The following is a 12,819-nucleotide window of genomic DNA, read 5'->3' on the forward strand; positions in this document are numbered from 1 at the left end:
CTCCTAGGTTTCGCATTGAAGTCAATGTACCCAGAGGAGGACGGAAGCTAGCTGTCCTCTGGCTACACCATGGTGCTACCGTACAGAGTGCTGTTGAGGCTACTGTAGACCTTCATTGCAAAACAGTGTGTTTTAATAAATTATTTGGTGATGTGAATATATTTTGTATAGTTTTATCTAAAAAGGATAACTTTTTTAATTTTTTACTATTTTAATTTTTATGAAATTCACTGAGGAGGATGGTCCTCCCCTTCCTTCTCTGAGGAGCCTCCACTGGTGTAGTCCTATTGACAGACGGTTAACATGAATTGATTAGCCAGCCAGCTAGCACTCACAAGATTTGTTTCTGGGTTCCAAAAATAAACTGTGTGTGTCCTGTGTCGTCCCCTCAGAGTATGGAGCCTCTGGAGTACGAGGTGAAGGCCCTACAAGTGGCTCTGGAACAGGTCCAAGCTACACTGACCTCTCCTGAACTTGCCCGACAGAGTCTCAAAGAACAACTGGCCCAGAGACAGGTAGCTAACTTAAATTCTACCTTAACCAGAGAATAACACAGGATTCTTCTTCTTCTTACTTCTCCTACCTATGGCTCACACTTACTTAAGACTTGACGGTAGAATGTAAAGTTTCCTCCTGTCTGTTCTCCTAGCGTCTGCTGTCGGAGATGGAGGACTTCAAGCAGCAGGTGCAGGCGGTGCAGCTGTGTCAGAGCGCACTGCGTGTCCCAGAGGAGGTGATGCCTGGCCTGGCTATCTGTCGCACGGCACTGGGCCTACAGCAGGAGGCCAGCCAGCTGCAGCATGTAGCAATACAGCAGTGCAACATTCTACAGGTAGAGAGGCAGCAGCACATTGTGTAACAGATGAGAAATCGCATAATGAATAAGACTGCCTGTGACGGAAGACTTGTGTTAGTTCCCCGAGCTAATGCCTAGGTTTTAGCTCAACGGATGAACACAGTCTTGAGGCACACAGAAGACCAGGGTTCGAATCCAGTTGGCCACACCTGCAAGTGTTGTGGAAAAGAATCACTATACTTTATTTAAAATCAAAGTTCTTCCAGAGTTTTTGTAGAATCAAGATTGACTTTATTACAATTCAACAAAGCCGAGCTGGTCTGCAGAGTAGCTCCCCTCTTCCTCTCCGCTCTCCGTCTATATAGTCCCATTCACACACATCCCAGCTCAAAGCCCCTCCCTCTTAGGTTCTCCTACCATTATCTTCAGTTTCCCGCTCTCTACCTCTCCGCCCACTTTCTTAGACAATGATAGGGCTAAATTTGACTGTCATTCAGTTTAGGAACAATATTTTTACAATCAATCACACCCTTGTCATGCAAAAACAACAATGTTCAGTTTTAAACCCCGGCTCACCCTGGCTTGACCTGAAGATTGATTGTTGGACATGACAGGTCCACACTCAATCTCTCAAACGTACACAAACACACTCCTCTTCTTCCCTCCCGTCATGCTGTAATTACTCATGACTAGTCTAAACTCTGTTCAACTCTGGCACCGCACTTTGTTTGAGAAAATATGCATTAGGCAACAGTCTGGTTTCAGTCTCTGATAAGGTAGGACAGCCATGGATTAGGTAAGAGCGAGCAATTCGACCCTAGGTCAGATCCCCATTTCACACATTCACAAGCCCAGTGAAAGGAACCATTCAAGTTCTTGCCTAGCAACAGAGAATCCTCACTATATATTTGTCACATCTGTGATTTAACTTTGGTTATTCAATAGTTCACTAAAAAATCTTCATCACAAGCCAAGAACAGTTAACATCCTACATTGTGCACCAGTTTTGTGCACCAGTATTAACGTTCCTTGATTTCCTGTAGGAGGCTGTTGTGCAGTATGAGCAGTATGAGCAGGAGGTGAGGCACCTCCAGGGGCTGATAGAGGAGGCACACAGGGTCATCCAGGACCGACCCATTCCCACCAGCAACATCCAGGAACTGCAGGCTCAGATCCTACACCATGAGGTACAGTACACCACATTGACAGTGGAAGAAAATAAAATATGATGCATGTATAAAGGAAGTGAAAATTTCTAGATCCTGGTGCTGGTGCTGATAGGTAGGTATTCAAAACAAATGTAAAAATAAAAATACAACTTTGTAAAAGTGTATGCCTATATATGGATGCTTAGCTCCCCTGTTGTCACCATAACCATTGACTGTGATCGGGATGCTACTAACAGGAGCTGGCACAGAAAATCAAGGGTTACCAGGAGGAGATAGCCAGTCTGAACTCAAAGTGTAAGATGCTGGCTGTGAAGGCCAAACACGCCACCATGCTGCTCACCGTGAGTGACACGGAGGGGGCGGGGCTTACCGAGGAGGACCTGGATGGAGACACAGACAAACCGTCTGTTCTTATGGTGACTGGCCAACTCCCCTGCTTTACTAATGATGTGTTTTTTACTGCATGTATTTTCTGATTACCGGTAATTAACTAACTCACACAAATCACCACTGTTAATCCTGCGACCCTTCTTCAAATCTCGAATCTCACAGCTAGCATGCTGTCTGTCAGAAAAACTACTGTATGTAATAGTCTTACTGAGTTCTGCATGAATTATCTGATTGATTAACTAACTCAAACCATCTTAACTGTTGGTGATGGACTGTCTCTAAAACGAGGATGCTCTTTGTGTGTCTGTCCTCTCTAACTGTCCTGTGGTGTGTCAGATGACGGCTGGCCGCTGTCACACCCTCCTGTCTCCTGTCACCGAGGAGTCTGGGGAGGAGGGTACCAGCAGTGAGGTCTCCTCTCCTCTTGTCTGTCGCTCCCCCTCTCCCAGCACTTACACCCAGGTATCACCTACTGAGCTCTCTCTCTATCTCGCTCTCTCTCTCTCCTCTCTCTCTCTCTCTCCTCTCTCTCTCTCTCTCTCTCTCTCCCTCTCTCTCTCTCTCTCTCTCTCTCTCTCTCTCTCTCTCTCTCTCTCTCTCTCTCTCTCTCTCTCTCTCTCTCTCTCTCTCTCTCTCTCTCTCTCTCTCTCTCTCTCTCTCTCTCTCTCTCTCTCTCTCTCTCTCTCTCTCTCTCTCTCTCTCTCTCTCTCTCTCTCTCTCTCTCTCTCTCTCTCTCTCTCTCTCTCTCTCTCTCTCTCTCCACTCTACTCTACCTGCAGACCATGAGGGATGAAAGGAATCTCCATACCCTGTCATCCTGAATTAAATGCATTGCATTAGCACTGATTAACTCATAGCTACTGTACTTCTCCACTAAGTACCTGCCCACATACACTACCGGTGAAAGTTTTAGAACACCTATTCATTCAAGGGTTTTTCTTTATTTTTACTATTTTCTACATTGTAGAATAATAGTGAAGACATCAAAACTATGAAATAACACATATGGAATCATGTAGTATCCAAAAAAGTGTTAAACAAATCAAAATATATTTTATATTTGAGATTCTTCAAAGAGCCACCCTTTGCCTTGATGACAGCTTTGCACACTCTTGGCATTCTCTCAACCAGCTTCACCTGGAATGCTTTTCCAACAGTCTTGAAGGAGTTCCCACATATGCTGAGCACTTGTTGGCTGCTTTTCCTTCACTCTGCGGTCCGACTCATCCCAAACCATCTCAATTGGGTTAAGGTCGGGTGATTGTGGAGGCCAGATCATCTGATGCAGCACTCCATCACTCTCCTTCTTGGTAAAATAGCCCTTACACAGCCTGGAGGTGTGTTTTGGGTCATTGTCCTGTTGAAAAATAAATGATAGTCCCACTAAGCCCAAACCAGATTGGATGGCGTATTGCTGCAGAATGCTGTGGTAGCCATGCTGGTTAAGTGTGCCTTGAATTCTAAATAAATCACAGACAGTGTCACCAGCAAAGCACCATCACACTTCCTCCTCCATGCTTCACGGTGGGAACCACACATGCGGAGATCATCCGTTCACCTACTCTGCGTCTCACAAAGACACGGCGGTTGGAACCAAAAATCTCAAATTTGGACTCCAGACCAAAGGACAAATTTACACCGGTCTAATGTTGTTCTTGCCATAATATGGACTTGGTCTTTTACCAAATAGGGCTATCTTCTCTATACCACCCTACCTTGTCACAACACAACTGATTGGCTCAAACGCATTAAGAAGGAAAGAAATTCCACAAATTAACTTTTAAGAAGGCACACCTGTTAATTGAAATGCATTCCAGGTGACTGAAGCAGGTTGAGAGAATGCCAAGAGTGTGCAAAGCTGTCATCAAGGCAAAGGGTGGCTATTGGAAGAATATCAAATATCAAATATATTTTGATTTGTTTAGCACTTTTTTGGTTACTACATGATTTCATATGTGTTACTTTTTTGGTTACTACATTATTTCATAGTTTGATGTCTTCACTATTATTCTACAATATACACCAAGTAACACTGTGCTGCCTCTCTGGGTAGGCTTACACATCAACCCCTCTATCTGTGTTGTTTACTATGCTCACTTGTGTTGTCTTCTTTCAGCTGGCACGAGCCGCCCTCCCCAGAGCTCCCGTGCAGGAGCTATATGACCCGTCGTTTGAATCTGAGGCCAACCTGGATGACCTTCAACGCTCCTGTGAGACCCTGAAGAATGTGGTACGCAATTCATATAGACCTAACTTATGCTGCTACCTATGTCCTATCCTCACTTGCTTAACACAGCATTTAATGTTTGACTTTTTCAACTATTTGGACAATTTTTACAAATCAACTGTGAGGTACAACTATTTTTGGCCCATGTCTGGCTACTGCTATGTCTTCTCCTGTCCAGATCAGTGAGAAGCAGAGGTCTCTGTGTGATGCGCTGGAGAAGCAGCAGCGCTACCAGGGTTCTCTGCAGTCTATCTCCTCTAAGATGGAGGCCATCGAGGCCAAACTCAACAAGCCACTGGAGGCTGACCAGAGCTCAGATAGTCATATGGAAGCCCATCAGGTAAGGGAGTATCAGTATCGCTTGAGACAGAAAACATAACATTTCGCTATGCTCAAGATACCAATTTCCACTTGAGGCATAATTCCTGTGACCTCTCGGTATGCTCATGACCCTGTGACCTCTCGGTATGCTCATGACCCTGTGACCTCTCGGTATGCTCATGACCCTGTGACCTCTCGGTATGCTCATGACCCTAAGTTTTCAGTATTCGTCAACTACAATGTAATATTATGGTTCCAACCCTGATCAATGCTTAGTGCTCAGCACAGCCTTCCCATCCTAACTAAACACTGTTATTCCCTCCACCAGGCCATGGTGGAGGAGGTTCAGGGGCTGCAGGAGAAGATGGACAAGCTGCAGACCAGCTTCTCAGACGACCTGGGTTCTGATGCTGTGGACTCGGACACGGCCGACCAGCTAGCCATGCAGTCCACCTTCACTGTCCTGGCCGAGAGGATGGCTACCATACATATGAAGGCCTCAGGGAAACGACAGCTACTGGAGGTAGTCAAGCTCCATGTACCTTTGCTCTCTCTTCTATATTTGTGGCAGATGGGGGCACTGACACTTCCTCCGATTTCTATTGATATTTTATTATGTTACTATTTTTCCTTTAGTTTATTTAGCATATTTTTGCAATTCACGGTAAGGTTGTATTCAGCGCATGTGACAACATTTGATAATCAAGCAGTAGGTTTGAAGTCGCTCTGGATAAGAGCGTCTGCTAAATGACGAAAATGTAATGTAATGTAAATGTTTTGAAGATTTGAGTGTTTAAGTTGAGATGGCCATTAAAAGTATGTAAATTGAGGAGTCAAGAGCTTTGTGAGCATAACAACTTGCTGTGTCTAGCATATTTCATGTGATGTCTTGTCCTGTGCTGCCCTGGTCTGTCCAGGAGCGTGTGAGTGACCGTCTAGAGGAGCAGCTTCAGGAGCAGGCCTTACAACGCTACCTCAACCAAGCTGACCAGATGGACCAATGGCTGCTCAGCACCCGCGAAGCCCTAACTTCCTTCCTCCATTCCAGCGCTGAGGACGAGGACATGGAGGAGCAGCTCATAGACTGTCAGGTCAGAACAGAGCGCCCCCTACTGGCACACACGCAAATATGCACAGACACACACATGCACACGCACACACACACACACACACACACACACACACACACACACACACACACACACACACACACACACAAACAGAGTCCCTTTGTTTAACAGTTCCTCAGTGATTCACATGAGTTAGCAGGGCAGTACCTAGAGAGACCTGTTGCTGCTGCTGAAGGGGTCTATACAGACCCTGGGCCTGTGGGTCCAGTTAACTGCCTGCCTGGGGGCCTGGTTAACTGGCTGCCTGGGGGCATGGTTAACTGGCTGCCTGGGGGCATGGTTAACTGGCTGCCCGGGGGCATGGTTAACTGGCTGCCCGGGGGCATGGTTAACTGCCTGCCTGGGGGCATGGTTAACTGGCTGCCTGGGGGCATGGTTAACTGCCTGCCTGGGGGCCTGGTTAACTGGCTGTCTGGGGGCCTGGTTAACTGGCTGCCCGGGGGCATGGTTAACTGGCTGCCTGGGGGCATGGTTAACTGGCTGCCTGGGGGCCTGGTTAACTGGCTGCCCGGGGGCCTGGTTAACTGGCTGCCTGGGGGCATGGTTAACTGGCTGCCCGGGGGCCTGGTTAACTGGCTGCCCGGGGGCATGGTTAACTGGCTGCCTGGGGGCCTGGTTAACTGGCTGCCTGGGGGCATGGTTAACTGACTGCCTGGGGGCATGGTTAACTGGCTGCCTGGGGGCATGGTTAACTGGCTGCCCGGGGGCATGGTTAACTGACTGCCTGGGGGCCTGGTTAACTGGCTGCCCGGGGGCCTGGTTAACTGGCTGTCTGGGGGCCTGGTTAACTGGCTGCCTGGGGGCATGGTTAACTGGCTGTCTGGGGGCCTGGTTAACTGACTGCCCGGGGGCCTGGTTAACTGGCTGCCTGTGGGCATGGTTAACTGGCTGCCTGGGGGCCTGGTTAACTGGCTGCCTGGGGGCATGGTTAACTGGCTGCCTGGGGCATGGTTAACTGGCTGCCCGGGGGCATGGTTAACTGGCTGCCTGGGGGCCTGGTTAACTGGCTGCCTGGGGGCCTGGTTAACTGACTGCCTGGGGGCCTGGTTAACTGACTGCCTGGGGGCCTGGTTAACTGGCTGCCTGGGGGCATGGTTAACTGGCTGCCTGGGGGCATGGTTAACTGGCTGCCTGGGGGCCTGGTTAACTGGCTGCCTGGGGGCATGGTTAACTGGCTGCCTGGGGGCCTGGTTAACTGGCTGCCCGGGGGCATGGTTAACTGGCTGCCTGGGGGCCTGGTTAACTGGCTGCCTGGGGGCATGGTTAACTGGCTGCCTGGGGGCCTGGTTAACTGGCTGCCTGGGGGCCTGGTTAACTGGCTGCCCGGGGGCATGGTTAACTGGCTGCCTGGGGGCATGGTTAACTGGCTGCCCGGGGGCATGGTTAACTGGCTGCCTGGGGGCCTGATTGACTGAAGGGTCCACCTGGAAGGCAGCACCATGTTTGAGCTGGCCCTCTCTCTTCCTCCTGCTCCAGAACATGCTGCAGGAGATAGAGCAGAAGGTGGTGGCCCTGTCGGAGCTGACCATGCGCAGTGAGAGCCTGCTGCTGGAGGGAAGGCAGGAGACGCGGATGGACACGAGGGAGGACACAGAGCAGCTGGCCAGGAAGCTGCGGACGCTGAAGGGAAGTCTGCTGGAGCTGCAGAGGATGCTGCAGGACAAACACATCAACATCCAGGTGAGTCAGGCGTTTTTCTGGATACCTGTAACTCTCACTACTACAGTGCTCTCCATGAGATGCATGTGTTTAAGTTTAAGAGTAAACCATGTATTGATGTCAATGGAGGATTTTTGCAAAAACTCTAAACACATACCTTTATTAGGATAGTTCAAATTTCAATCCCTAAAAGGATCTTCATGAGGTCAATATCCTAAGTGCTAACCATCTAATGTCTAGTGCCTTCACTTTGTTTGTCCTGCAGGCCACTCTAGCATAGGATGCTTTCCATGAGATGAAAGTGTCAATGAGGAAGCATGTACATGTGATGTCTCTGTTCTGAGCCTCTTCTAATGTCTTATTTCTCCTCTGAGCCTTTGGCATGGTGCCTGTTTGTCCCCTTCTGGTCTTTCACTGTGGCTAATGTTTGCAGGGATGTGATTGGGTGAACTGGATTGCAAACAAATTTGCTTGAATTATGTGTCTTGCTCTCTTGTTTGAGGTTAACAAATTAAAATAATGAGAGTTTGATCTAAATCAAATGACTTCTAATCTTAACCAGCCTTGATGTTTGGTCGGTCTTGTCGTCAAGGTATGAATCAGACAAATCCTTACATGAATAACCATATCTGTTGTCTTTTTGCTCACGACCGTTTCCATTAGTAACCCTCTCTCTGCCTATGTCGGGTTCCAGGGCTCTCTGCAGGACCAGGAGGAGAGTGTGTCTGACTCCAGTCTGTCTCAGGGGCCCAGTGTGCAGGACTGCCTGGTCCAGGCCCACACCACACACTCACAACACCACCAGGACAGCCTGGTCCAGGCCCACACCACACACTCACAACACCACCAGGACAGCCTGGTCCAGGCCCACACCACACACTCACAACACCACCAGGACAGCCTCCAGAGACAGAGGGTAGGGAAGTCTTTCTTTCTCACACATAATCACAGTACCGATGCCATGTCAGTGTCTGAAAGATCCTGTTTGTTTGTTAGTTTGTTCATTCATTCATTCATTCATTCATTCATTCATCCATCCATTCATTCATTCATTCATTCAATCACAAATTCAAAGAGAAGTCATCGCTGTGAGCAGACTAATCACGTGTGTGTTGTTGTTGTTGTTGTTGTTTAGGAGCTGGAGGAGCAGCTAGCTGAACAGAAGAAGCTGTTACAGTCTGTTGCCAGTAGAGGAGAGGAGATCCTGATAAAGCAGGCCTCAGCCAGCAGTGTCAGGTATGGACATCTGAGAGAACAGCAACACAAGGGTCTGACGTGGAGATTCTGTTGAATTTCCAACACCTTATCTTCTGTAGTGTATCATGTTTTTACGTTATTTGATATTATATATGTTTTTGGTGTGCAGTATGACGGAGCCCTTCTCTCCGGAGATACTGCTGGAGCGAGAGACCCGGGCTGCCCAGGACCAGATGAGACAGAGGTGGGAGAGCCTGAGGAAAGAACTGAGCACCAAGCTCCAGCTCCTACGGAAAACCCTGGAACAAGACCACAAGCAACCGGTACTGACCCCACCGTCCATCAACACCTACTTCCAGCAGGAAACACTGGTTGAAAGGCAGTTCTGGTTGTAATTACGTTAGTTCAACCAGATTTGCCCACTGAGCTGTAGCAAGTACTTTTATAAATCATTATGAGCTCATATCCTCTGAGGTACTGTACTGGGATGTCTGGCGGTGACCGTGGCCATACTCTGTTCCAGGTTTACTCCAGAACTGCCAGAGTCACCACCACTGGGACCCTGTTTAAAGGGCAGATGGGTAAAACAGAGGATAAATCTTCACTGAAGACATTATATGATGGTTTCAGCCAGACGATGGAGGAGATGTCTTGTCAGGTAGGTTATTAAAAAAATATATATATAATAATAATAATAAATAAAATAGAAAGTGGTTGTCCCACTGGCTATCATAAGTTGAATGCACCAATTTGTAAGTCGCTCTGGATAAGAGCATCTGCTAAATGATGTAAATGTAATAACAACACTATAACATCCCTCACTGTTATTGTATTGTATGTTGTCCTTGTTTTCTGTGGTTGAATTATGTTTATATATGGAAATATACAGTTCAGCTTTGCACTGTATCTATCAGGGATGGGGCCAATTCCATTTCAACTCAGTCAATACTTCCTGAATTGACTGAATTGAAATGGGAATTTCAGTTTACTTCTTGAACTGACTGTATTGAAATTGAATTGACCCCAACCCTGGTATCTCTGTGGAAGACTGGGGCCTCTGAGGACCAGGTGATCCCCATGGAGCAGCATCTCCACCAGGCCGTGTCAGCTACCTCCTCCTGGGTGGATGGTGTGGAGAACACCCTCTTCTCTGGTCCTGTGCTGCTGACAGAGAAGGCTGAGACACAGCTACAACACCAGGAGGTAGACCCACTGCAACACACCGTCTACTCTCTCAGTATCATGTCATCTCAGAATGTGATTATGGTCTTTAGAAACAGCCAGCCGGTCCCTAATCATCCTAGCACTTTGAGATGTTCAGATCTAAAGGATCTGTATAGATATAAGCAGGGTAGTGGTGGAGCTTCCCTATTGGGCCAAGGGGAAAGGGTAGGGGGCAAATATAGACTCCTTCCAAGTCTTCCTCCATTCCAGTGTTTCACCTTGTGCCATGCATGTTTGGTGACTCTGCCGTCTCTGTTTCCTCCAGGCCTTAGGGAAGGATGTCAGTGAGGTGACTGGGGAGGTGAGCCACAGTCGGGGTCTCCTAGGCCAACCTACAGGGCTGTGTGCGGAGGACCAAGCCCTGTTAGAGAACACACTGGACTGTCTGATAGAGAGGCTGCAGGCTCTGGACTCTGCCCTGGGGAGACGCTGTGAACACATGAGGACCAGGATGCAGGAACTCACTGCCTACCAGGTAGGTTAGGATCATAGTCCATGGTTAGGATACTGTATATGTACGTGTGGTGTACTTGTCTCTCTATTCATTATACTATTATGAAGGAACTTAGCCACAGACTAACAGGTTAGGCTACAGTACATGTGGTGTACTTGTCTCCGTTTGAGCCAGTTTCTGGACTCAGATCAAGCCTATTCTTGGACTAAAAAGCTTGCTTGTTGAAAATGGTTTTAAATCCAGGAATGGCCTTAAGCTGGGTCCGGGAAACTGTCAATAAGTGTTATATTATTATCTTACGTAACTCTGTAGCAATGCATTGAGTTTATCTTGTATTGGTTTATGCAGACGGAGTCACAGCTTCTCCTTGCTGATTTAAACGACACCAAGTGCCAGATCCTTCAGACGTTGGCGGGAGCCATGGACAGACCAGGATCCAAACAGCTCGAGGTGAGACATAAGGGGGTATACATGCTCATGACAAGTCTTAAAATGCATTATAATTGCATGCTTTAACTTCCTCTCTTTAAGTTCTTCCTGCTCTTATAAAAGATAACAAAAATACATTTTCTAAGATGCTAACCAGTATTGGTTTTGTCTGGAAGGTCATAGCGGAGGCTGAGGAGGGTTTGAGAGAGTTTGAGCAGAGGATCACCCAGCTGAAAACCAGAGGAACAGAGGTACAGGCAGAACAGATGTCCACCAATGAGATGCTCAAGCTACAGGTACCTGACCTCTCCTTACAGACAGACACACAAACACACAGAGACAGACACACAGACACAAAATTATTCACCAATGTATGTTTACACAAACACTGCGTAAACATTGATTAATCATATTATATCTGTATGTCTCCTCCTTCTTCTTCTTCTTCTTCTTCTTCTTCTTCTTCTTCTTCTTCTTCTTCTTCTTCTTCTTCTTCTTCTTCTTCTTCTTCTTCTTCTTCTTCTTCTTCTTCTTCTTCTTCTTCTTCTTCTTCTTCTTCTTCTTCTTCTTCTTCTTCTTCTTCTTCTTCTTCTTCTTCTTCTTCTTCAACAGGATGCCTATGAGGAGTTGGTGATGACGGTGGGCTCGCGGCGTAGTTGCCTGAACCAGAACATGGCTCTGAAGGGGCAGTATGAGAGGGCTCTACAGGACTTGGCTGACCTGGTGGACACCGCTCAAGACAAGATGGCCGGCGACCAGAGGGTCATCGCCAGCTCTGTGGAGGAAGTTCAGATTCTCCTGGACAAACACAAGGTAGACTTCGACCTTCCATAGAAGTAGATTTACAGTAATATTTATAATACAATTAATAAAATACATCAAAGTATTTTACTATAATTCAAAAAGCAATTCAAGACTACAGTATTATAACAATGCTGGGTGAACAGTGCAAAGTCCCTGAGCGCAGCTCAAACTCGGGTCACCATGACCAAAGGCAACGACCGTAACCGCTGCTCCAGGAAAGCTGGCTCCCTTGGGAGATCCTTTTTAACGTCATGTTCATTGCAGTATTGATCAAGAGTGTTTTTCTCTCTCCCCAGGAGTTCTTCCAGGGTCTGGAGTCCCACATGATCCTGACGGAGACGTTCTTCAGGAAGATCAGTGGCCTGGTGGTTCCCAGAGAGAAGCAGGCTCTGGAGGAGAGACTGACCCAGGCCCAGGGAGTCCTCAAACAGGCTCACGGGAGAGGGGTGGAGCTGGAGTACATACTGGAGGTAGGGGAGTAGTAGTAGTAGTAGTAGTACTATATGTAGTGTAGTAGTTGTTGTAGTATGTAATTTGTAGTATGTAGTGTGTAGTACCTCAAAAAGGCCCACCGGAGAGGAGTGGAGGTGTATTACATACTGGAGTTCAGAGACGACAATAAAACAAACTGCTATCATACTTAAATCAGTCGAATACCCTTTTCACACTACTGTGCTGGCCTGGTTATGCATCTGCCAGAGTTGCTGTAACCATGCTGGAAAGGACAATATCCAGGCCAGCACAGTACGGTAAATGTCCCAAGTATAGCTGAATTGTTCTTTTTTCATGAGTTATACTTCTACTTGCCTCTATGCGTGTGTTTTCAGACTTGGAGCCGTCTGGTGCAGGACTACCAGGCTCTGTGTAGGCAGCTGGAGGCAGTGGAGGGTAGCATCCCCACAGTGGGCCTGGTGGAGGAGACAGAGGAGAGCCTCACGGAGAGGAGCACACTCTATCAGGTAGAGTAGGACACTATCATCATGTTATACAACGTTATGCAGTTATTACAGAAAGACAAT

The 12,819-nt window shown here is 47.5% G+C and overlaps 1 protein-coding gene across 1 annotated transcript in view; it reads left to right on the forward strand.

The window, feature by feature from the left end:
• The window catches only part of LOC311102693 (nesprin-1-like), a gene marked incomplete at its 5' end in the record, with an annotated part of 148,786 nt that overhangs the window by 94,710 nt on the left and 41,257 nt on the right, over nt 1-12,819 (forward strand). Inside the window, 23 exon segments of the mRNA XM_084144065.1 lie at nt 393-515; nt 650-832; nt 1,840-1,983; nt 2,202-2,381; nt 2,692-2,817; nt 4,472-4,585; nt 4,761-4,922; nt 5,232-5,426; nt 5,821-5,994; nt 7,510-7,713; nt 7,958-7,969; nt 7,973-8,017; nt 8,387-8,608; nt 8,828-8,928; nt 9,059-9,212; nt 9,413-9,547; nt 9,937-10,092; nt 10,379-10,588; nt 10,916-11,017; nt 11,173-11,292; nt 11,609-11,809; nt 12,097-12,270; nt 12,628-12,759. Coding sequence (XP_084000191.1) covers nt 393-515; nt 650-832; nt 1,840-1,983; nt 2,202-2,381; nt 2,692-2,817; nt 4,472-4,585; nt 4,761-4,922; nt 5,232-5,426; nt 5,821-5,994; nt 7,510-7,713; nt 7,958-7,969; nt 7,973-8,017; nt 8,387-8,608; nt 8,828-8,928; nt 9,059-9,212; nt 9,413-9,547; nt 9,937-10,092; nt 10,379-10,588; nt 10,916-11,017; nt 11,173-11,292; nt 11,609-11,809; nt 12,097-12,270; nt 12,628-12,759 — 3,369 coding nt within the window.

Source organism: Coregonus lavaretus (assembly GCF_964263955.1).
Source record: "Coregonus lavaretus genome assembly, chromosome: 27".
NCBI lineage: Eukaryota > Metazoa > Chordata > Actinopteri > Salmoniformes > Salmonidae > Coregonus > Coregonus lavaretus.